At 46.2% G+C, this 22695-nt stretch overlaps 1 protein-coding gene across 1 annotated transcript in view; it reads left to right on the forward strand.

Moving 5' to 3' along the window:
* The first annotated feature begins 2599 nt into the window (after positions 1–2599).
* The window catches only part of LOC115076082 (caskin-1-like), a 69753-nt gene continuing 49657 nt past the window's right edge, over positions 2600–22695 (forward strand). Inside the window, 4 exon segments of the mRNA XM_029577199.1 lie at positions 2600–2665; positions 3112–3207; positions 4165–4295; positions 20369–20477. Coding sequence (XP_029433059.1) covers positions 2600–2665; positions 3112–3207; positions 4165–4295; positions 20369–20477 — 402 coding nt within the window.

Consider the following 22695-nt stretch of genomic DNA (forward strand, 5'->3'; position numbering starts at 1 on the left):
GCAACGGTGATGTGGAGAGATGTAGCTGTGTATTCTGAGCCTCCCTGTATAAACAGTGAGGGCACGGTGATGTGTAAGATGTAGCTGTGTATTCTTACTCCCTGTATAAACAGCGAGGGCACGGTGATGTGGTGAGATGTACCTGTGTATTCTTACCTCCTGTATAAACAGCGAGGGCACGGTGATGTGGGAGATGTAGCTGTGTATTCTGAGCCTCCTGTATAAACAGTGAGGGCACGGTGATGTGGGGAGATGTAGCTGTGTATTCTTACTCTCCTGTATAAACATGAGGGCACGGTGATGTGGTGAGATGTAGCTGTGTATTCTGAGCTCCTGTATAAACAGTGAGGGCACGGTGATGTGGTGAGATGTAGCTGTGTATTCTGCCCTCCTGTATAAACAGTGAGGGCACGGTGATGTGGTGAGATGTAGCTGTGTAGTTCTGACCCTCCTGTATAAACAGTGAGGGCACGGTGATGTGGTGAGATGTAGCTGTGTATTCTGACCCTCCTGTATAACAGTGAGGGCACGGTGATGTGGTGAGATGTAGCTGTGTATTCTGACCCTCCTGTATAAACAGCGAGGGCACGGTGATGTGGGAGATGTAGCTGTGTATTCTGACCCTCCTGTATAAACAGCGAGGGCACGGTGATGTGGGGAGATGTAGCTGTGTATTCTGACCCTCCTGTATAAACAGTGAGGGCACGGTGATGTGGGTGAGATGTAGCTGTGTATTCTTACCCTCCTGTATAAACAGTGAGGGCACGGTGATGTGGGAGATGTAGCTGTGTATTCTGACCCTCCTGTATATCAGTGAGGGCACGGTGATGTGGGGAGATGTAGCTGTGTATTCTTACCCTCCTGTATAACAGTGAGGGCACGTGATGTGATGTAGCTGTGTATTCTGACCCTCCTGTATAAACAGTGAGGGCACGGTGATGTGGTGAGATGTAGCTGTGTATTCTGACTTTCCCTTGGCTCAGCAGGGTATATGCAGCACAGGGCTCCATGATGAGGTGAGATGGAGCTGTGTATTCTGACTCTCCTTGGCTCAGCAGGGTATATGCAGCACAGGCTCCATGATGAGGTGAGATGGAGCTGTGTATTCTGACTCTCCTTGGCTCAGGGGTATATGCAGCACAGGCTCCATGATGAGGTGAGATGGAGCTGTGTATTCTGACTCTCCTTGGCTCAGCAGGGTATATGCAGCACAGGCTCTATGATGAGGTGGAGATGAGCTGTGTATTCTGACTCTCCTTGGCTCAGCAGGGTATATGCAGCACAGGCTCCATGATGAGGTGAGATGGAGCTGTGTATTCTGACTGTCTCAGGGCATCGCAGGGTATATGCAGCACAGGCTCCATGATGAGGTGAGATGTAGCTGTGTATTCTTACTCTCCTTGGGCTCAGCACGGTATATGCAGCACAGGCTCCATGATGAGGTGAGATGGAGCTGTGTATTCTGACTCTCCTTGGCTCAGCACGGTATATGCAGCACAGGCTCTATGATGAGGTGAGATGGAGCTGTGTATTCTGACTCTCCTTGGCTCAGCACGGTATATGCAGCACAGGCTCTATGATGAGGTGAGATGGAGCTGTGTATTCTGACTCTCCTTGGCTCAGCAGGTATATGCAGCACAGGCTCCATGATGAGGTGAGATGGAGCTGTGTATTCTGACTCTCCTTGGCTCAGCAGGGTATATGCAGCACAGGCTCCATGATGAGGTGAGATGTAGCTGTGTATTCTACTCTCCTTGGCTCAGCAGGTATATGCAGCACAGGCTCCATGATGAGGTGAGATGTAGCTGTGTATTCTGACCCTCCTGTATAAACAGCGGGGCACGGTGATGTGGTGAGATGTAGCTGTGTATTCTGACCCTCCTGTATAAACATGAGGGCACGGTGATTGTGGTGAGATGTAGCTGTATTCTGACCTCCTGTATAAACAGCGAGGGCACGGTGATGTGGTGAGATGTAGCTGTGTATTCTGACCCTCCTGTATAAACAGTGAGGGCACGGTGATGTGGTGAGATGTAGCTGTGTATTCTGACTTTCCTTGGCTCAGCAGGGTATATGCAGCACAGGCTCTATGATAGGTGAGATGGAGCTGTGTATTCTGCTACTTTCCTTGGCTCAGCAGGGTATATGCAGCACAGGCTCTATGATGAGGTGAGATGGAGCTGTGTTTCTGACTCTCCTTGGCTCAGCAGGGTATATGCAGCACAGGCTCTATGATGAGGTGAGATGGAGCTGTGTATTCTGACTCTCCTTGGCTCAGCAGGGTATATGCAGCACAGGCTCCATGATGAGGTGAGATGGAGCTGTGTATTCTGACTCTCCTTGGCTCAGCAGGGTATATGCAGCACAGGCTCCATGATGAGGTGAGATGTAGCTGTGTATTCTGACTCTCCTTGGCTCAGCAGGGTATATGCAGCACAGGCTCCATGATGAGGTGAGATGGAGCTGTGTATTCTGACTCTCCTTGGCTCAGCAGGGTATATGCAGCACAGGCTCCATGATGAGGTGAGATGGAGCTGTGTATTCTGACTCTCCTTGGCTCAGCAGGGTATATGCAGCACAGGCTCCATGATGAGGTGAGATGGAGCTGTGTATTCTGACTCTCCTTGGCTCAGCAGGGTATATGCAGCACAGGCTCTATGATGAGGTGAGATGTAGCTGTTATTCTTACTCTCCTTGGCTCAGCACGGTATATGCAGCACAGGCTCCATGATGAGGTGAGATGGAGCTGTGTATTCTGACTCTCCTTGGCTCACAGGGTATATGCAGCACAGGCTCCATGATGAGGTGAGATGGAGCTGTGTATTCTGACTGTCCAGGGCATCGCAGGGTACACATGGAATGGGCACTCTGATGATTTGAGATACCGATGTGTACTCTTTCTCTCCCTGGGCATGGCTGAGTGATGCTGAGAGCTGATGAGAGGTTACTCATGGCCTGTCCAATGTCAGGGCATACTCTGGCTCCGATCCTTTCTCGCGAGAATGAAATCCCTCGGTAACAGGTTCTCCGGGCTGCACATCTTGTCTGAGAGTGACTGCGCTTTCTTAGGGGCTGTAACTAACTTCCAGTTTTCTTCTGCTTTCTTCTCAGTCTGAGATGCTGCTACAGCATCAGTCCAACCCTTGCATCATGGACATCTGTGGGAAGACGCCCCTTGACCTGGCCTGTGAGTTTGGCAGAGTTGGGGTAAGTTCTTTGTTGCAATTGTAGGAATTTTACTAACGTCCAATGCTCTTCTGGCAGTGTTGTTGGGGGGGGGGGGGGGGTTGGGGTTCGGGGAACTGCGAGTATGAGCCTTGTGCATTTAAAGATGTCTCGTGTTCTAATCTTTATCTTTAGTTCCTTCATCCCTGCAGGGCAGAGTCAGAGAAAAGCTATGAAAGCTCAGGGGTGTCTTTGTTTCATCTTAGTGTCCTCAGGGCTGTCTGCTGGCTCAGTGGCAGTCCTGCGGGCTGCAGAGGAAGCACTCACGTCTCAGCCATCGCTCCACCTGCATTGTGTAGAGATCCTAGCTGGGGGCCTCTGGCCAGGGACTGTCACCGCAGTGGCTGGGTTAGATGAGAGAGCTGAAGTGGGAAAGTCCCTCAGTAATTGTGAAAGCTCAGGCATCCTAGACCCAGAAGAGGCTGCTTCTAGGTGAGCTTAGAAGCCCAGAGGAGCACAGAAAAGGTCCGGGAGCAAGAAACTGCTGGAATACGGGAATGTAAGATCGTGACATCCCTTCAGATAATAACCTAGGACTCTTTGCTTATTAAAGAGACGTCAGATCCGTCCGCTGATGCACAGCCGAGCTGAGGGCACTACCAGTGGCATTTCCCCAGTGCACTGCACACTTTCACTCATGGGAAGGGAAAACTGTTCTTTAGCTCACACAAACCTACAGCTGAAAATCCCCCTAAAGTTAGCGTGCAGAGCCTCCCTGCCCCACACAGCAGCCACGTTTTCAGTTAGATTTAGCTGCTGGGAGGGGAACAAATGTCCCCGCTAGCCAGCTAATCCCATAGCTACACAGTTAGGGTCCTGCTGACCACTCACCCCGAGATAGGAAGGGGAGGTGAAGGATGACCCAGGAGGCTGGAGAAAGCGGTGGGGGAGGGGAGCAAGGTGCGTCTGCCGTGAATTATTTTCAGTCTGATGTTGCAGGTGGTTCAGCTGCTGTTAAACAGTAACATGTGTGTGGCTCTTTTGGAACCGAAGCCTGGAGACAGTACGGACCCCAACGGAACCAGCCCCCTGCACCTCGCTGCCAAGAACGGCCACATTGACATTATCAGGTAGTGAAGGACACCGATAGTTTAAGATGCTGACGCATGTATGTGGTAGTAGTGGGCATAGGTTGTTATTAGCAGGTAATGAGTGATATACTGCTGTTATCACATGGTGATGAATGGTTGTTATTAGCAGGTAATGAGTGATATACTGCTGTTATCAGATGGTGATGAATGGTTGTTATTAGCAGGTAATGCGTGATATACTGCTGTTATCAGATGGTGATGAATGGTTGTTATTAGCAGGTAATGCGTGATATACTGCTGTTATCAGATGGAGATGAATGGTTGTTGTTAGCAGGTAATGCGTGATATACTGCTGTTATCAGATGGTGATGAATGGTTGTTATTAGCAGGTAATGAGTGATATACTGCTGTTATCAGATGGTGATGAATGGTTGTTTGTTAGCAGGTAATGAGTGATATACTGCTTTATCAGATGGAGATGAATGGTTGTTGTTAGCAGGTAATGAGTGATATACTGCTGTTATCAGATGGAGATGAATGGTTGTTATTAGCAGGTAATGCGTGATATACTGCTGTTATCAGATGGTGATGAATGGTTGTTATTAGCAGGTAATGAGTGATATACTGCTGTTATCAGATGGTGATGAATGGTTGTTGTTAGCAGGTAATGCGTGATATACTGCTGTTATCAGATGGTGATGAATGGTTGTTATTAGCAGGTAATGAGTGATATACTGCTGTTATCAGATGGTGATGAATGGTTGTTATTAGCAGGTAATGAGTGATATACTGCTGTTATCAGATGGTGATGAATGGTTATTATTAGCAGGTAATGAGTGATATACTGCTGTTATCAGATGGAGATGAATGGTTGTTGTTAGCAGGTAATGCGTGATATACTGCTGTTATCAGATGGAGATGAATGGTTGTTGTTAGCAGGTAATGAGTGATATACTGCTGTTATCAGATGGAGATGAATGGTTGTTGTTAGCAGGTAATGAGTGATATACTGCTGTTATCAGATGGAGATGAATGGTTGTTGTTAGCAGGTAATGAGTGATATACTGCTGTTATCAGATGGTGATGAATGGTTGTTATTAGCAGGTAATGCGTGATATACTGCTGTTATCAGATGGTGATGAATGGTTGTTATTAGCAGGTAATGCGTGATATACTGCTGTTATCAGATGGTGATGAATGGTTGTTTAGCAGGTAATGAGTGATATACTGCTGTTATCAGATGGTGATGAATGGTTGTTAATAGCAGGTAATGAGTGATATACTGCTGTTATCAGATGTGATGAATGGTTGTTAATAGCAGGTAATGCGTGATATACTGCTGTTATCAGATGGTGATGAATGGTTGTTAATAGCAGGTAATGAGTGATATACTGCTGTTATCAGATGGTGATGAATGGTTGTTAATAGCAGGTAATGCGTGATATACTGCTGTTATCAGATGGTGATGAATGGTTGTTATTAGCAGGTAATGAGTGATATACTGCTGTTATCAGATGGTGATGAATGGTTGTTATTAGCAGGTAATGCGTGATATACTGCTGTTATCAGATGGTGATGAATGGTTGTTATTAGCAGGTAATGAGTGATATACTGCTGTTATCATGGTGATGAATGGTTGTTATTAGCAGGTAATGAGTGATATACTGCTGTTATCAGATGGAGATGAATGGTTGTTATTAGCAGGTAATGCGTGATATACTGCTGTTATCAGATGGTGATGAATGGTTGTTATTAGCAGGTAATGCGTGATATACTGCTGTTATCAGATGGTGATGAATGGTTCTTTTAGCAGGTAATGCGTGATATACTGCTGTTATCAGATGGTGATGAATGGTTGTTATTAGCAGGTAATGAGTGATATACTGCTGTTATCAGATGGTGATGAATGGTTGTTATTAGCAGGTAATGAGTGATATACTGCTGTTAGCAGGTAATGCGTGATATACTGCTGTTATCAGATGGTGATGAATGGTTGTTATTAGCAGTAATGAGTGATAACTGCTGTTATCAGATGGAGATGAATGGTTGTTATTAGCCTGCCCATGGGAGAGCAGCATCACTCCTGCTGCATCCAAGGCTCCATGGCAGCGGCATTGCTGGTATGGATCTGTGGGCAGAATTAGCACTATTGTTAGTATAATTTGTTGTGGCACACACCAGGTGTACACAGCACTGAACGAAACACTCAACTGCAATCTAGTCAAGACCGACAAACAAACACACAACAAAAGCAAGAGGCTTTAAGCCAAGGCAGCGTAAACTATTTATGAATACTGAAAGTGGGATTTAAAGCTCTCCAGTGTCCATGCACACATATACACATGAACGCACATGTACACATGCACACATGTAAACATGTATAGTCACAAATATCTGCAGACACATACATGAATGCACACATATACACATGAATGCACATGTACACATGCACACATGTAAACATGTACATTCACACATGTTTGCAGACACATGAATGCACACATACATGAAAGCACATACACACATGCACACGTAAACATGTACAGTCACACATGTCTGCAGACACATACATGAACGCACATGTACACATACACACATGCACACGTAAACATGTACAGTCACACATGTCTGCAGACACATACATGAATGCACACATATACACATGAACGCACACGTACACATACACACATGCACAAATGTAAACATGTACAGTCACACATGTCTGCAGACACATGAATGCACACATACACACACAAGCACACATACACACATGCACACGTAAACATGTACAGTCACACATGTCTGCAGACACATACATGAATGCACACATATACACATGAACGCACACGTACACATACACACATGCACAAATGTAAACATGTACAGTCACACGTCTGCAGACACATGAATGCACACATACACATGAAAGCACACATACACACATGCACACGTAAACATGTACAGTCACACATGTCTGCAGACACATACATGAATGCACACATACACATGAAAGCACACATACACACATGCACACGTAAACATGTACAGTCACACATGTCTGCAGACACATACATGAATGCACACATATACACATGAACACACACGTACACATACACACATGTAAACATGTACAGTCACACATGAATGCACCCAGATGCTGGCTCACACATATATGCCTTATCTGCCTCACAGTGGTGCATCTGCTGCTGCCTCAGCCACTGTTCTTTCATGATTCTGTGCTCTACTTTCTTATCAGCAGCTCTTCATTCTTGGCAACCTTTTTAAGGACCTGTGAGCACTACCTGTACAAAGAAGGTGCCTGAGTCGAGCATGTCCTCCTTGTGCTGCACTCAGTATAAGGAGCAGGAAGGAGGACTTTTAAAACCTTTGCTCCAGAGCCAGCTTGTGCTCTGCACTGCAGTGGGAGGATGCAGCTTCTGCTCCTAGTCAGGCAGTGATGGAATAACATGGGCCCTTTCCAGGTGGCATTCAGGGTGCACGAGTGCTGGGCTCCACACACATCCCTCCCTCTGTATCGTAGTGCTAGAAAAAAAATAGCAGGAAGCCCACACCATCTCAGCAATGCATTTTACTTTTTATCTGATCTCATTTACCATGATAGTGGCTGTATAGGTACTGCTGGTAAAAAGTGGAATATTTGGCAATTGAGAAACCTTTAAAGAGGCCAGTGAGGTCTCAAAATGTTTCACAGCCAACAAACCTTGCAGTTCATAGTTTGTTCTTTAACCCTTGCTTTAACTATATACACTTTTCAATGGGTTTTTTGATTATATAAAACCCTTATCAGTAAACTATTTGCTACCTAAAAGTATGATGAGTCTGTTTCCATGACTGACAACCCTCCCACAGCGTGTGACAGTGGAATTGGACTGTATGTAAGGTCGGTCACTTATAGCGTGTGACAGTGCATGGGATTATATGTAAGGTTCCTCTCTCACAGCGTGTGACAGTGGAATTGGACTGTATGTGAGGTCGGTCACTTATAGCGTGTGACAGTGCATGGGATTATATGTAAGGTTCCTCTCTCACAGCGTGTGTGACAGTGGAATTGGACTGTATGTAAGGTCGGTCACTTATAGCGTGTGACAGTGCATGGGATTATATGTAAGGTTCCTCTCTCACAGCGTGTGACAGTGGAATTGGACTGTATGTGAGGTGGGTCACTTATAGCGTGTGACAGTGCATGGGACTATATGTAAGGTTCCTCTCTCACAGCGTGTTACAGTGCATGGGACTGTATGTAAGGTCCCTCTCTCACAGCGTGTTACAGTGCATGGGACTATATGTAAGGTCCCTCTCTCACAGCGTGTTACAGTGCATGGGACTATATGTAAGGTCCCTCTCTCACAGCGTGTTACAGTGCATGGGACTATATGTAAGGTCCCTCTCTCACAGCGTGTGACAGTGCATGGAACTGTATGTAAGGTCCCTCTCTCACAGCATGTGACAGTGGAATTGGACTGTATGTGAGGTGGGTCACTTATAGCGTGTGACGTGCATGGGACTATATGTAAGGTTCCTCTCTACAGCGTGTTACAGTGCATGGGACTATATGTAAGGTCCCTCTCTCACAGCGTGTTACAGTGCATGGGACTATATGTAAGGTCCCTCTCTCACAGCGTGTTACAGTGCATGGGACTATATGTAAGGTCCCTCTCTCACAGCGTGTTACAGTGCATGGGACTATATGTAAGGTCCCTCTCTCACAGCGTGTGACAGTGGAATTGGACTGTATGTAAGGTCCCTCTCTCACAGCATGTGACAGTGGAATTGGACTGTATGTGAGGTCGGTCACTTATAGCGTGTGACAGTGCATGGGACTATATGTAAGGTTCCTCTCTCACAGCGTGTGACAGTGGAATTGGACTTTGTGAGGTCGGTCACTTATAGCGTGTGACAGTGCATGGGACTATATGTAAGGTCCCTCTCTCATAGCATGTTACAGTGCATGGGACTGTATGTAAGGTCCCTCTCTCACAGCGTGTTACAGTGCAAGGGACTATATGTAAGGTCCCTCTCTCATAGCGTGTTACAGTGCATGGGACTATACATAAGGTCCCTCTCTCACAGCGTGTTACAGTGCAAGGGACTGTATGTAAGGTCCCTCTCTCACAGCGTGTTACAGTGCAAGGGACTGTATGTAAGGTCCCTGTCTCACAGCGTGTGACAGTGCATGGGACTATACGTAAGGTCCCTCTCTCACAGCGTGTTACAGTGCATGGGACTATACGTAAGGTCCCTCTCTCACAGCGTGTTACAGTGCAAGGGACTGTATGTAAGGTCCCTGTCTCACAGCGTGTGACAGTGCAGGGACTATATGTAAGGTCCCTCTCTCCACAAGCGTGTTACAGTGCATGGGACTATACGTAAGGTCCCTCTCTCACAGCGTGTGACAGTGCATGGGACTATATGTAAGGTCCCTCTCTCACAGCGTGTTACAGTGCATGGGACTATACGTAAGGGCCCTCTCTCACAGCGTGTTACAGTGCATGGGACTATATGTAAGGTTCCTCTCTCACAGCGTGTGACAGCGCATATGGATCATTAACCTTGGAATTCATGTCACATTCTGATTGTACTAAAATACACTAAGAATTTCATACACCAAAAGAAGCCTCTGATAGCCTAATCAGCTCAGCTCATTAATGGTGACGGATTTAGATGGTTAAGGAATCTATTCTTAGGATCAGTATAAAAGTGAGAAGTGGTCTCCTCAGCTGCTGCTGATAGAGGGAATGGGGAGGGGAGGCGGAAGTTAATTAATCTCAGTAAATAAGGACCTGTGAGCTTGTCACACTGCTGTAACTCTGCTCATCACCTTTCCCTGCTGTTAGCCCAAAGAAGATCTCACAGCTGTCACCATTACATTTTGGACTACCTCATCCTTTTGTCCTTAGTTGGCGGTTATAACCAAGTTGACCTGCCGCCCCCCCCCCCCATCCCGTTGTAGCTTCAGGTGCCCGCTGTGGGACCTTAACTTGGTCCTTGAGTTTTTGGCAGGTCCGACTTTTCAACTGCTGCGTATTCTTTCCTGCGATGGCTGACCTTGAAGACGATTTTTCTGTTTTAGCACATCAGGTCTCCGAGCTGCGTATTCTTTCCTTGCGATGGCTGACCTTGAAGACCATTTTTCCTCTTCAGCACATCAGGTCTCCGAGCTGCGTATTCTTTCCTTGCGATGGCTTACCTTGAAGACCATTTTTCTCTTCAGCACATCAGGTCTCCGAGCTGCGTATTCTTTCCTTGCGATGGCTTACCTTGAAGACCATTTTTCTCTTCAGCACATCAGGTCTCTGAGCTGCGTATTCTTTCCTTGCGATGGCTGACCTTGAAGGCGATTTTTTCTCTTCAGCACATCAGGTCTCTGAGCTGCGAATTCTTTTCCTTGCGATAGCTGACCTTGAAGACGATTTTTCTCTTCAGTACATCAGGTCTCTGAGCTGCGTATTCTTTCCTTGCGATGGCTTACCTTGAAGACGATTTTTCTGTTTAGCACATCAGGTCTCCGAGCTGCATATTCTTTCCTTGCGATGGCTGACCTTGAAGACCATTTTCTCTTCAGCACATCAGGTCTCCGAGCTGCGTATTCTTTCCTTGCGATGGCTTACCTTGAAGACCATTTTTCTCTCAGCACATCAGGTCTCCGAGCTGCGTATTCTTTCCTTGCGATGGCTTACCTTGAAGACCATTTTTCTCTTCAGCACATCAGGTCTCTGAGCTGCGTATTCTTTCCTTGCGATGGCTGACCTTGAAGGCGATTTTTCTCTTCAGCACATCAGGTCTCTGAGCTGCGAATTCTTTCCTTCCGATGGCTGACCTTGAAGACTATTTTTCTCTTCAGCACATCAGGTCTCCGAGCTGCGTATTCTTTCCCTTGCGATAGCTGACCTTGAAGACGATTTTTCTCTTCAGTACATCAGGTCTCTGAGCTGCGTATTCTTTCCTTGCGATGGCTTACCTTGAAGACGATATTTCTGTTCAGCACATCAGGTCTCCGAGCTGCATATTCTTTCCTTGCGATGGCTTACCTTGAAGACCATTTTTCTGTTCAGCACATCAGGTTTCTGAGCTGCGTATTCTTTCCTTGCGATGGCTTACCTTGAAGACGATTTTCTCTTCAGCACATCAGGTCTCCGAGCTGCGTATTCTTTCCTTGCGATGGCTGACCTTGAAGACGATTTTTCTCTTCAGCAACATCAGGTCTCTGAGCTGCGTATTCTTTCCTTGCGATGGCTGACCTTGAAGATGATATTTCTGTTCAGCACATCAGGTCTCCGAGCTGCGTATTCTTTCCTTGCGATGGCTGACCTTGAAGACCATTTTTCTCTTCAGCACATCAGGTCTCCGAGCTGCGTATTCTTTCCTTGCGATGGCTGACCTTGAAGACCATTTTTCTCTTCAGCACATCAGGTCTCCGAGCTGCGTATTCTTTTCCTTGCGATGGCTGACCTTGAAGACCATTTTTCTCTTCAGCACAACAGGTCTCCGAGCTGCGTATTCTTTCCTTGCGATGGCTTACCTTGAAGACCATTTTTCTGTTCAGCACATCAGGTCTCTGAGCTGCGTATTCTTTCCTTGCGATGGCTTACCTTGAAGACGATTTTTCTCTTCAGCACATCAGGTCTCCGAGCTGCGTATTCTTTCCTTGCGATGGCTTACCTTGAAGACCATTTTTCTCTTCAGCACATCAGGTCTCTGAGCTGCAGGTTCTTTCTGCCATGAGTCTTTATTTTTCTCCCTATGACTCCTGGTGCGGTTCAACTTCGGACTGTCCCTCCTTTTTTGCCCAAGGTGGTTTCAGAGTTTCATTTGAATCAGTCCATTTCTCTGCCTACCTTGGACAGGGATAGAGATAGAGATGGAGCGGAGTACCGTCGTTTGCATTCCTTGGAGATGACTAAAGCTGTTTGGAAGTCTGATCGCCTGGTTGTGCTCCATGGGGAGGTAAGAAGGACACTGGCAACGAGGGCAATGATTGCCCATTGGCTTAAGGAAGTCATTATGGCAGCCTATGTGGCTGCTGAGGTAGCCTTACTGAAGCAGGTTAGAATTGCGTTCCACGAAAGTTCAGGCGGCATCGTGGGTGGAACTTTTTGTGGTCGCCTGCTGAAATTTGCTGAGCGGCGACAAGGTCATCTTTGCACACCTTCTCCAAGCATGGATGTTAGGGTTAGGGAGGATGCCACGTTTGCGTGGGCAGTATTGACTGGACCACTGGCAGCCTACTACCCTTTTTGAGATTACTTTTGGTGTATCCATTCATTGGTATTGACCTATCCAAAAGCTAAAGAAGGAGAAACTACTACTTAGCAGATAATTTCCTTTCTTTTAGTAAGGGCACATCAATCCCAGACCTGCCCTCGGCTGCCAGTGTTTGAATTTATAGTTGGTATTTTGTCAGGCGAGCTGTGCAGAATATGATTCCAGTTTTTCGTTGATAACTGGTAAGTAGCTTCTCTAGCTCTTAGTGTGCTAGATATGCTCCTTCGTTTGGCTGAGCTCAGTGTTCCTGTTGGTTGAGAACATGAATGGTTGCCTGTTACTAATAATGTTCAAGTTTAATCAGGTTTGTCCACAGTTTGGCTTTTTCAGACAATGCTGGCGGGCTGATGTCGGGGCAGGACTGTTTAGCTGTGACATCAGCTTTTGCTCCGTCTCCATCTGCTGGCAGAGGTGTATAATCCACTCGTTGGGATTGACCCTGCCCATCACTAAAGGAAAGGAAATTATCAGGTAAGTAGTAATTTCTCCTTTTGCAAAGCAATAGTAGCCAGTTCTACAATGAAAGGTAGTCTGTGAGAACTTGGATGTCCCTTCAGTGTGGCATCTGGGGGGATATTAGTATACTGAATCTTTATGCCTCAGATGAAGGATTTTACACTTCTTTGCATGGAAGCTATTTATGTTCCTGTATTATAATGTGATAGTTATTCTATTACAACCAAAATACAAGACATTTTAAATAAATAAGTACACAACACAGACCTTTGGCCATTCTTCCTTTTTTCCCAGTCCACTTTCATATTTTTCAGCCTCCCTGGGTGTCATTTCCAAATAAACATATTTTACCCCAAGTCCTCCTCCAGTCTCACCAGTGCGCTCCCCCACTGGTCATGGGAACACAGCCCACCCTGCATGCCAGTAACAAGCTGCGTTCCTGAGGAGAAAACTATGCGTGTGCTCTTGGGTTTGTACAGGTCTCTGGGGAAGTGCACAATGTATTTATTTTGGATTTTTATATTCCGCTTTTCGGCACTTCAACACAGATTACATTCAGATACTGTAATAGCTCCCTAACCCCAGAGGTAAAGTGACTTGCCCAAGGTGACAATGAGCGGCAGTGGGATTTGAACCCTGGTCTAACCACTAGGCTGCTGCATTGAAATGTAATGCGTAGACCCTGAGTAAACGTCTCCGTGGGCTGCGCAGCAGTGCAGGCAGTATCTTCACAAGTGGGCTTTTGTCTAAGACTAAGATCATTTCCCTCTTGCCATTTTGGCTGGGATAATGGCTTGCTTGGTTTCTTTCTAAGATTTCTTCCATCTCCTGGTCCCCCTCCTCAGTAACTCTACTTTCTCCTGCTTTGTTTTCCATCTTCTCCTTCTTTATCTCCTTCTTTAGCTCTCTTTCCTAATAATTCTGCCTGACCCTTCTGCCTGGATTTCCTGCTCTCCTTCACCGTCGCTGACATGCCTTACCCAGAGATTTCTTGTCTTCTCATTGCTCCATTTTATTGCCGCCCACAGTCCCTCTGTGCCCTTCAGCTCTTGGTTTCCTGAGGGAGCGTCCTCGACAATATCACTTATCTCAAAGTCCAAGAAGCTTGTCCTAATATGGTTCAACTCTGAGTCCAATATTGAACCACACAACATGATAATGACTAGACACGAGGACGACAACTTCAAAGGCATTTACCTGGATAAGTGAGCCTCCTCAGAACAACAAAAAAGGTCCGATAAAACATGGCACCAGGCGGAGAGAAGGAACTCTGAGACAAAAGTGTTGAGTGTTCAGCCACACCAAATCTCCCTCCTTAAGTTAGAGTGCTGATTGGCATTTGGTGTCATCGCAGGCTGCTGCATGAGCTGAGTTCAGAGGGCATGGAGTTCTTGAGCAGTGAGATGAGCTGCCAGACAGTCAACAGCTAGAGGCAGCAGGAGTGGTACACTTGGGTGCTTCCTGTACAGGATCTGAAAGGGGGAAGAGCCGATGGCACTGTTTACATGAATATTATGCTAGAATTCCGCCCACACCAGGTGTCCAGAAGCGGCACAATACATGTACAGACCCTGTTACCTGCAGCTTGCTTTCTCTTGGGCCGTTAGCTGGGTTTATCTTGGATTATAAGCTTGGAGGACTCAGTCCTGGGCAGAGAGAAAGGTTGCTGGAAGCAGGGTGCCAATGGAAAATTGTGTTGAGTCTTATGCTCTCTTGGAGTCTGTGGTCTATACGCCTGGCCAGGGTGATGAAGTTGTCCAACAAGGTGGGGAGTTACCGAGCTGCAAGCTCATCCTTAATGTGGCTAGACAGGCCTTGCAGGAAGATAGCCTTGAGATTGTCTTCACCCCAGTTCAGTTCAGAGGTGAGTGTTCTGAATTCTATGGTATATTCTGAGAAGGTCTGGGAGCCCTGGTGGATCTGTAGCATGTCGAAAGCTCAGGCAGTGTCCCTTCCTGGCTCATCAAAGAAGATGGAATTCTTGGAGAAAACTTGCCAAATCTCGTACTATGAAGTCCTCACGTGCCCAAGCCAATGCATTTCACTCAAGAGAGAAAGGATGTACGTGGTTTTTTTGTCTGGTTGTCTGGGAACCTACATCTGGAAGTTCATCTGGTACTGGTTTATGAACCCACGGCATTGTTTGGGGGTCTCCCATAAAGCGTGGAGGAGGTGGTAACTGAGGCAGTCGTCTGGTGGTAGCAAGTGACTCCTGGGGAGGCGGAGTTGTTGGTCTTGGTGCGGGTTCTTGCCTTGGTGCGTCCACAATGACAGCTAGTTTCTCCAGGGCCATAGTGACCTGGTTAAACACTTGTAGCTGTTCCTGTAGGTGCTGTGCCAAGCCTGGTATTGCTTGTAGGAAAGCCTGAGCTGCCGGATCCATGGCCTCAGCAAACTGTTAGACTTGTGGACCCTTGTGCTGGAGTGAGGTTGATGCCACCTACTGGGAAGGCCCACTAGGTCTTTAGTGTCAACTGGCGAAAAGCGATGCAGAGACTTAGCTGGGGCTTTGCATCTACCAGCCCCTTTCCATGGGTTGAACCTTTGGGTTCCGGGAGCCAGCAGGTCTTAGCTGAGTGTCTCTGGTGAAGACTAAGAGAGCTTCTGTAGTCAGGCTGTGGTCAAGGCAGGCAGCAGGCAAGGAGAGTCAAGTCATAGGTGGTAGTCAAGGCTGGTCAGGTCACAGGCTATGGTCAGTACCGGGAGTCAGTCCAAGGGAGGCAAGGCAAGGCTGCAGACATGGAAGGCTGGACAAGGCTGAAGATGAAGACAAAGCAAGGCTGAAGACACGGAGCAAGGAAATAGCAATTCACAATACCAGAAGTCTACCCATTGCTGAGGCAGTGAGGGAGAAGCAGAAGAGGCCCTTTATAGGGCTAGATATGTGATCTCCTGTCTCTTCCTGCTGTAGGCCCTTTAAATCTGCCTGAGTTTGGCGGGTGCACACTTAGCGGCAGCGGCAGGCTGTGCATTGTCTGCATCCCAGCATGAGGTGAGTGAGCTGACTTGCAGGCTGCCCTGCAAGCCAAAAAATGTAACAAAGCAATTGTGTTACGTCCTTTCCAGCATCGTGCTTCTGCTGACCAGTCCACTTTTCACTGATTGGCTTTCTCAGGGAAATGTCCTTCTGCCCAAATAAGCATATTGTTCCCATATTATCTGCTCACATGCCTTATATAACTTAAGAACATAAGAACTGCCATACTGGGTCAGACCAAGGGTCCATCAAGCCAAGCATCCTGTGTCCAACAGTGGCCAATCCAAGGTACAAGTACCTGGCAAGTACCCAAACATTAAAGAGACCCCATGCTACTAATGCTGGCAACAAGCAGGGGCTATTCCCTACTGAGTAATAGCAGTTTATGGACTTCTCCTCCAGGAACTTATCCAAATCTTTTTTTTAAACCCAACTACACAAACTGCTTTAAGCACACCCTTGTGCATGACTGGGTGGATTACCGCCTTCAACTCATACTTTTGACAGAGATAAGTTGGAAGTAGATTTGTGTACTACATGTTTTGAATAATCTTTTGAAATTGATGTGAAACTTGGGGTTTAAGATGGGATAAACAGGGTGCAACAAAGGAAGAGCATAAAATCAGTCATAAACCATCTTCCCAAGGCAATCTCTTTTGTACCATCTATGTGGCCATCATACTAGGCAGTAGGCACTCCCGGTATAAGGTACCTTCACTTGCCTTATACATAATCATCAGCTGGTATAGACTTATTTACTTGGAGGGCGCCCAAAAATGGCAAAGATTTCTGAGCTTTACGATGTGACCTGGGAAGCAACAATCTGACATTTAAATGAATGAAAGAATGACCACTTTGTGAGAATTCCCCTGATGCAGTGTACGAAACATGGACCCATGTCAGGGAGTTTCACTTCACTTTGCAATAAGATAAGTTTTAATTGCATATAAAAAGTCCAAAAAAAAAGTAAATAAGTCTATACCGGCTGAAGATTATATATAAGGCAAATGAAGGTACCTTATACCGGAGTGCCTAGTATGATGGCCACATAGATGGTTAAAAAAGATTGCCTTGGGAAGACAGTTTATGACAGACTTGGGGTTTAGACACACAGAGATGACGATATGCTTATATCTCAGGTCAGCCTGATTGCTGTATGGTGAGTGCTTCATTGTATAGGATGGCGCTTATAAGCGGTGGAACTGGGGATTGAATAGTTAAAGAACATTTTTTAAATTAAAAGCATTTTATAACATACCAAACATACCAAACATTCACATTAAGATAAAACAAAGAGCATATCAACTTCCCAATATAAATGAAAGGTTTTCCAAAAACACCGAATACAATCTGTGTAAAATGTAGGTCTTCAGTAAGCTCCTATCCGTTTATTCTCAGACAGAGAGTTGCATATTTTAGGGCCAGCTACTGAGAAAGTTTGTTTGTGCATCTCCTCCAAATGAATAAATTGCAGTGAGGGGACATCCAACAAACTGCGAGCAGCAGATCTGACATTGCTTTGTGCATTGCTTCCCTACTCTGTGGGTAAGTGAAAGGATCTCATCACTTCTTTCCTTTATTTGATCACTTTCATCTGCAGGGCTGGATACAAGTTTGGAGGGATTATTTTTGGATTACTCCCAGGTGTTTCTCCAGCTTCTAATATACCTTTAACCACCTTCCCTGCTCCAATCTTTCAACCAGCTCTTTACTTTCAATCTACCTCCCATTTGTATATCACATCCATTTATATCTATTGCTTAGCTACTCCTTGCCATGTTGCTTTATGTTGTCTGCCTTGTGCCTACCTTTAGGAAAACGTGGAATATTAAATGCTTATATAAAATAAGATAAATAAATATAGTCTTTGAAAGGACAATAGTAGCCATTTCTGAGAAAATCATAAATTTAGTTATCTGTCCAGCATCTTTCCATTACTCCTTAAACTGTTCTGGAACTATTTCTAATTCTCTTTTAGTCTGGTACTCAGTGATTTTCATCTCATCCCTACCACATTTTTCCTTTCTCTGGTTAACCTCTGCGTTCTCGGCTCATCCCTATAAGTTGCAGCATCCTGAAATCAAGTACCTGCTCTCTCCCATTCTTATTTCCAAATGCACACTCCTCGCCATTGAATATCCTATCAGAATGTGCATGCTCCTCCTCTGCATGCTTCTACTATCACTTTTAGGCTCCTGGTTATGGATGAGAGGAATGTAGAAAATTCAAAGTCCTTCTCTTTTCAATTATCAAAAATTCTCTCGTTGAATTTTCTACATTCCTCTCTTCCTTGGATTAACCACGTATTTTGGCAGCGTGCACTCCATACCCTCCCAATCCTCTACCTACAGCATGTTGTTATGTTTCTGTGGGGCAGCAGAAGAAGGAAGTGTGTCTGTCTCACAGAGCAAAAGAATTCCCTCTTCCCAAGAGGCCTCTGGCACAAGTGGTGCAGGATTGGTTGGTCCAAGTGTGGTTCTTTGAACCCACAATAGTAAGGCCTGAGACTTTCAGCTTCATGCTGTAACCCAGAGAGTTTTCCACAGATACAACTACAGCATGGCTTCCATCATGTTTTTGTGAATACAGCAACCCCATAGCAATTACAGTAGATTAGGGAAGATCTGTGTTCAGGAGGAAAGGGGAGGAGGCTCACATGTGTGAATATTAATGTATGACACCCTGCCATGACTTGACTCAGTTCCTAGTGAAATCCCTCCCAGTGTGAATCAGTATCGCATGAAATGCTGCTGTAGCATGAATCGGTACCTAATGTGAAACCCCAGCATGGCGTGAATCCGTAACGTATGAAACCCTGCCATGACTTGACTCAATATCTCATGAAATCCCCCACAACATGAATCGATAATGTATGAAACCCCTGCATGGCGTGAATCAGTAATGTATGAAACTCTGCCATGACTTGACTCAATATCTCATGAATCCCCCACAACATGAATCTGTAATGTATGAAACCCCAGCATGGCGGGAAACAGTAATGTATGAAACCCTGCCATGATGACTCAATATCTCATGATATCCCCCACAACATGAATCGGTAATGTATGAAACCCCAGCATGGCATGAATCAATAACATATGAAACTCTGCCATGACTTGACTCAATATCTCATGAAATCCCCCACAACATGAATCGGTAATGTATGAAACCCCAGCATGGCGTGAATCAGTAATGTATGAAACCCTGCCATGATGACTCAATATCTCATGAAATCCCTCACAGCGTGAATAGGTAATGTATGAAACCCCAGCATGGCGGGAATCAGTAATGTATGAAACCCTGCCATGACATGACTCAATATCTCATGAAATCCCCCACAACGTGAATTGGTAATGTATGAAACCCCAGCATGGCGTGAATCAGTAATGTATGAAACCCTGCCATGATATGACTCAGTATCTCATGAAATCCCCCACAATGTGAATCGGTAATGTATGAAACCCCAGCATGGCGTGAATCAGTAATGTATGAAACCCTGCCATGATGACTCAATATCTCATGAAATCCCTCACAGCGTGAATCGGTAATGTATGAAACCGCAGCATGGCGTGAATCAGTAACGTATGAAACCCTGCCATGATATGACTCAATATCTCATGAAATCCCCCACAACGTGAATCGGTAATGTATGAAACCCCAGCATGGCATGAATCAGTAATGTATGAAACTCTGCCATGACTTGACTCAATATCTCATGAAATCCCCCACAACGTGAATCGGTAATGTATGAAACCCCAGCATGGCGGGAATCAGTAATGTATGAAACTCTGCCATGATATGACTCAGGACCTCATGAAACTACCTTGGTGTAAATTAGTAACTTATGGAATCTCATCATGAAATGATTTAGTAGCACGTGAAACCCCACAATAGTATGAATCGGTACCTCGTGAAATCTTGCCACAGTTTGAATCCGTATCGCATAATATCCCATTACTGCATTAATTTGGTATCATAAGAAGCTGTGTCACAGCACGAATCAGTGCCACATAAAACCCATTACCGCCTGGGCCAGGAGTTCTCTGTGGGTAACGGCAATGAGCCTATCACTCACTTCTGGAGGCAATTTTGGAAGCATCATCTCGTTGTGAGAGAAGTGTGTGAAATTTAGTTTTGATCTGTAAGAAAATACTCAGCACATCTGAGTCTGTGCCGGCTGGGAGTCCGGGATCAATGAATGCGGCTGAGGTAGAATCCCTTATTATGTTCTCTCAGTAAGTGAAGCATGCGTGGGAGAGATGGGAGGGAGGATCTGTACGTCCCACGTAATCTTCCCAGAGGGAGGAGGGCATCTTCAGCCTATCCGTCCTCAGAGTCTCATCTCATTCTTCCTGTTTTCTTTCTTTCCCTCTCTCCTTTTTAAACCCCTTTGCAGGCTGCTGCTTCAGGCTGGTATAGACATCAACCGGCAAACCAAGTCGGGCACTGCCCTGCACGAGGCGGCTCTGTGTGGCAAGACTGATGTCGTGCGCCTGCTCTTAGACGTAAGGATCCTTCCTTCCTTCCATCCGTCTGCCCCTCCTCTGCCTTTCCTGTCACATTCGTGGAGGAGCTGGTGAATGTGTCCTGTACTCATTCAGGGAATTTGCACTTTTCTGCCTCTCATTTTCTCGCCTCACTCCACTCCGGCTTTGCTTTCTTGCTTTACTTGGGAGTTAAAGAATTCGCGACTGCTGTTACCTTTAGGGACCTAATTCATGGAGGTTGTCCCCCATTCAGTGTCTGTGGGAAAAGACCTTGATACATCAGGCCCACAGGGGAGGATGTGCATTGAAACAGAGTCCCTGAGGGCTTTTATTGCAGAAACTTTGCACCGATTTTACAAGAAAAAGTTGTGCACCTTCATTGGCTTTCAAAGGTGCCACAGGTGTGGACACGCGTGCCTGCATTTTCATGGAAAATGCGATCTCTGCGTATTATACCCAGGGAAGGCCTCCTCTCAGTGCTGCTAAACCTGCGAGATCCACAGCGCAGACCTTTAGCTGCAGTGAGGGATGATTAACACCGGAGAAGCCTGTTTACCCTTTCACCACTGTCCTCCCAGCATTCAAACCTTGTTTTATGCACTTGTGTGTGACGCTTTGAAAATTAAATAGAGGGTTGTGCATGTAAACGTCCGTGCGAAACCCATGCACTAGGAAAAGTCCTTCTGAGGGGCGAGATGAGCATTTCCGAAACACAAGGTTACACCTGCTCGGGGGCAAGGTAACCCAGGAATTTCTAATGTGCAGAAATCTGCTTTGAAAGTTGGTGCAGCTGTTGTAAAAGAATCCTCATCATGTCTTGAAAGATAACGTCCTGGTCTTGTGCTTTTTCTGCAAGCCACATCACACAGTTTTCTGTAACAAAGCCATCATTGGTCCCCTGAAGGTTTTCAGTGCCTTCAATAGAGATGAACCTGGGATAGTTTCCACCCTCTGTGAATTATAAGCAATAACTGATGGTGGGGCAGATGGGCAAGTGCTAGCCCTCACAGGGTTAGATTAAGGATAGGGGTTGGGTTATTGGTAATGGAAGTAGTAGCTCCCAGGGCTCAGGCACCTTTAATCCATCTCTGATTACAACTTGATTCCAGCCTAACGCATCTCCTGCCGCGAGTCCAGTGTTATCAGTCCAGGCAGATTTTGGACTTGGCATTGTTATAATCCAAGGTAGAAGAGACCCGTCCAGCTCTGATTCAGGGCTAGCCATTTATTTTCAAATTAATTCCTGACTCTGCTACAGAGTGAGACAAACAATAAATAAAACAATCAAAGAATAACGACCCAAGCAATTTTATTTATTTGTTTGTTAGCTTGTATTCCACAGATCTCTGCCGTTCTATGCGGATTTCAGCTAAGACTTTGCAAAGCGTTTGAAATGTGCCTAATGAGTTGTGGGCTGGAGTCTGTGGAGCAGGACTGGCCGACCTGCTGTCCCAGCGGTGAAACTGTGACAGCGTGTGCCCCACATGGCAGCACCTCCCAGACCTCGATGCCGCGGGATGGTCAAACATTTATTAAAAGCTTTCCCAGCGGTGAAACTGTGACAGCGTGTGCCCCGCATGGCAGCACCTCCCAGACCTCGATGCCGCGGGATGGTCAAACATTTATTAAAAGCTTTCCCAGCGGTGAAACTGTGACAGCGTGTGCCCCGCATGGCAGCACCTCCCAGACCTCGATGCCGCGGGATGGTCAAACATTTATTAAAAGCTTTCCCAGCGGTGAGACTGTGACAGCGTGTGCCCCGCATGGCAGCACCTCCCAGACCTCGATGCCGCGGGATGGTCAAACATTTATTAAAAGCTTTCCCAGCGGTGAAACTGTGACAGCGTGTGCCCCGCATGGCAGCACCTCCCAGACCTCGATGCCGCGGGATGGTCAAACATTTATTAAAAGCTTTCCCAGCGGTGAAACTTTGACAGCGTGTGCCCCGCATGGCAGCACCTCCCAGACCTCGATGCCGCGGGATGGTCAAACATTTATTAAAAGCTTTCCCAGCGGTGAAACTGTGACAGCGTGTGCCCCGCATGGCAGCACCTCCCAGACCTCGATGCCGCGGGATGGTCAAACATTTATTAAAAGCTTTCCCAGCGGTGAAACTGTGACAGCGTGTGCCCCGCATGGCAGCACCTCCCAGACCTCGATGCCGCGGGATGGTCAAACATTTATTAAAAGCTTTCCCAGCGGTGAAACTGTGACAGTGTGTGCCCCGCATGGCAGC

This window comes from Rhinatrema bivittatum, chromosome 14 (assembly GCF_901001135.1).
Source record: "Rhinatrema bivittatum chromosome 14, aRhiBiv1.1, whole genome shotgun sequence".
Classification (NCBI taxonomy): Eukaryota; Metazoa; Chordata; class Amphibia; order Gymnophiona; family Rhinatrematidae; genus Rhinatrema; species Rhinatrema bivittatum.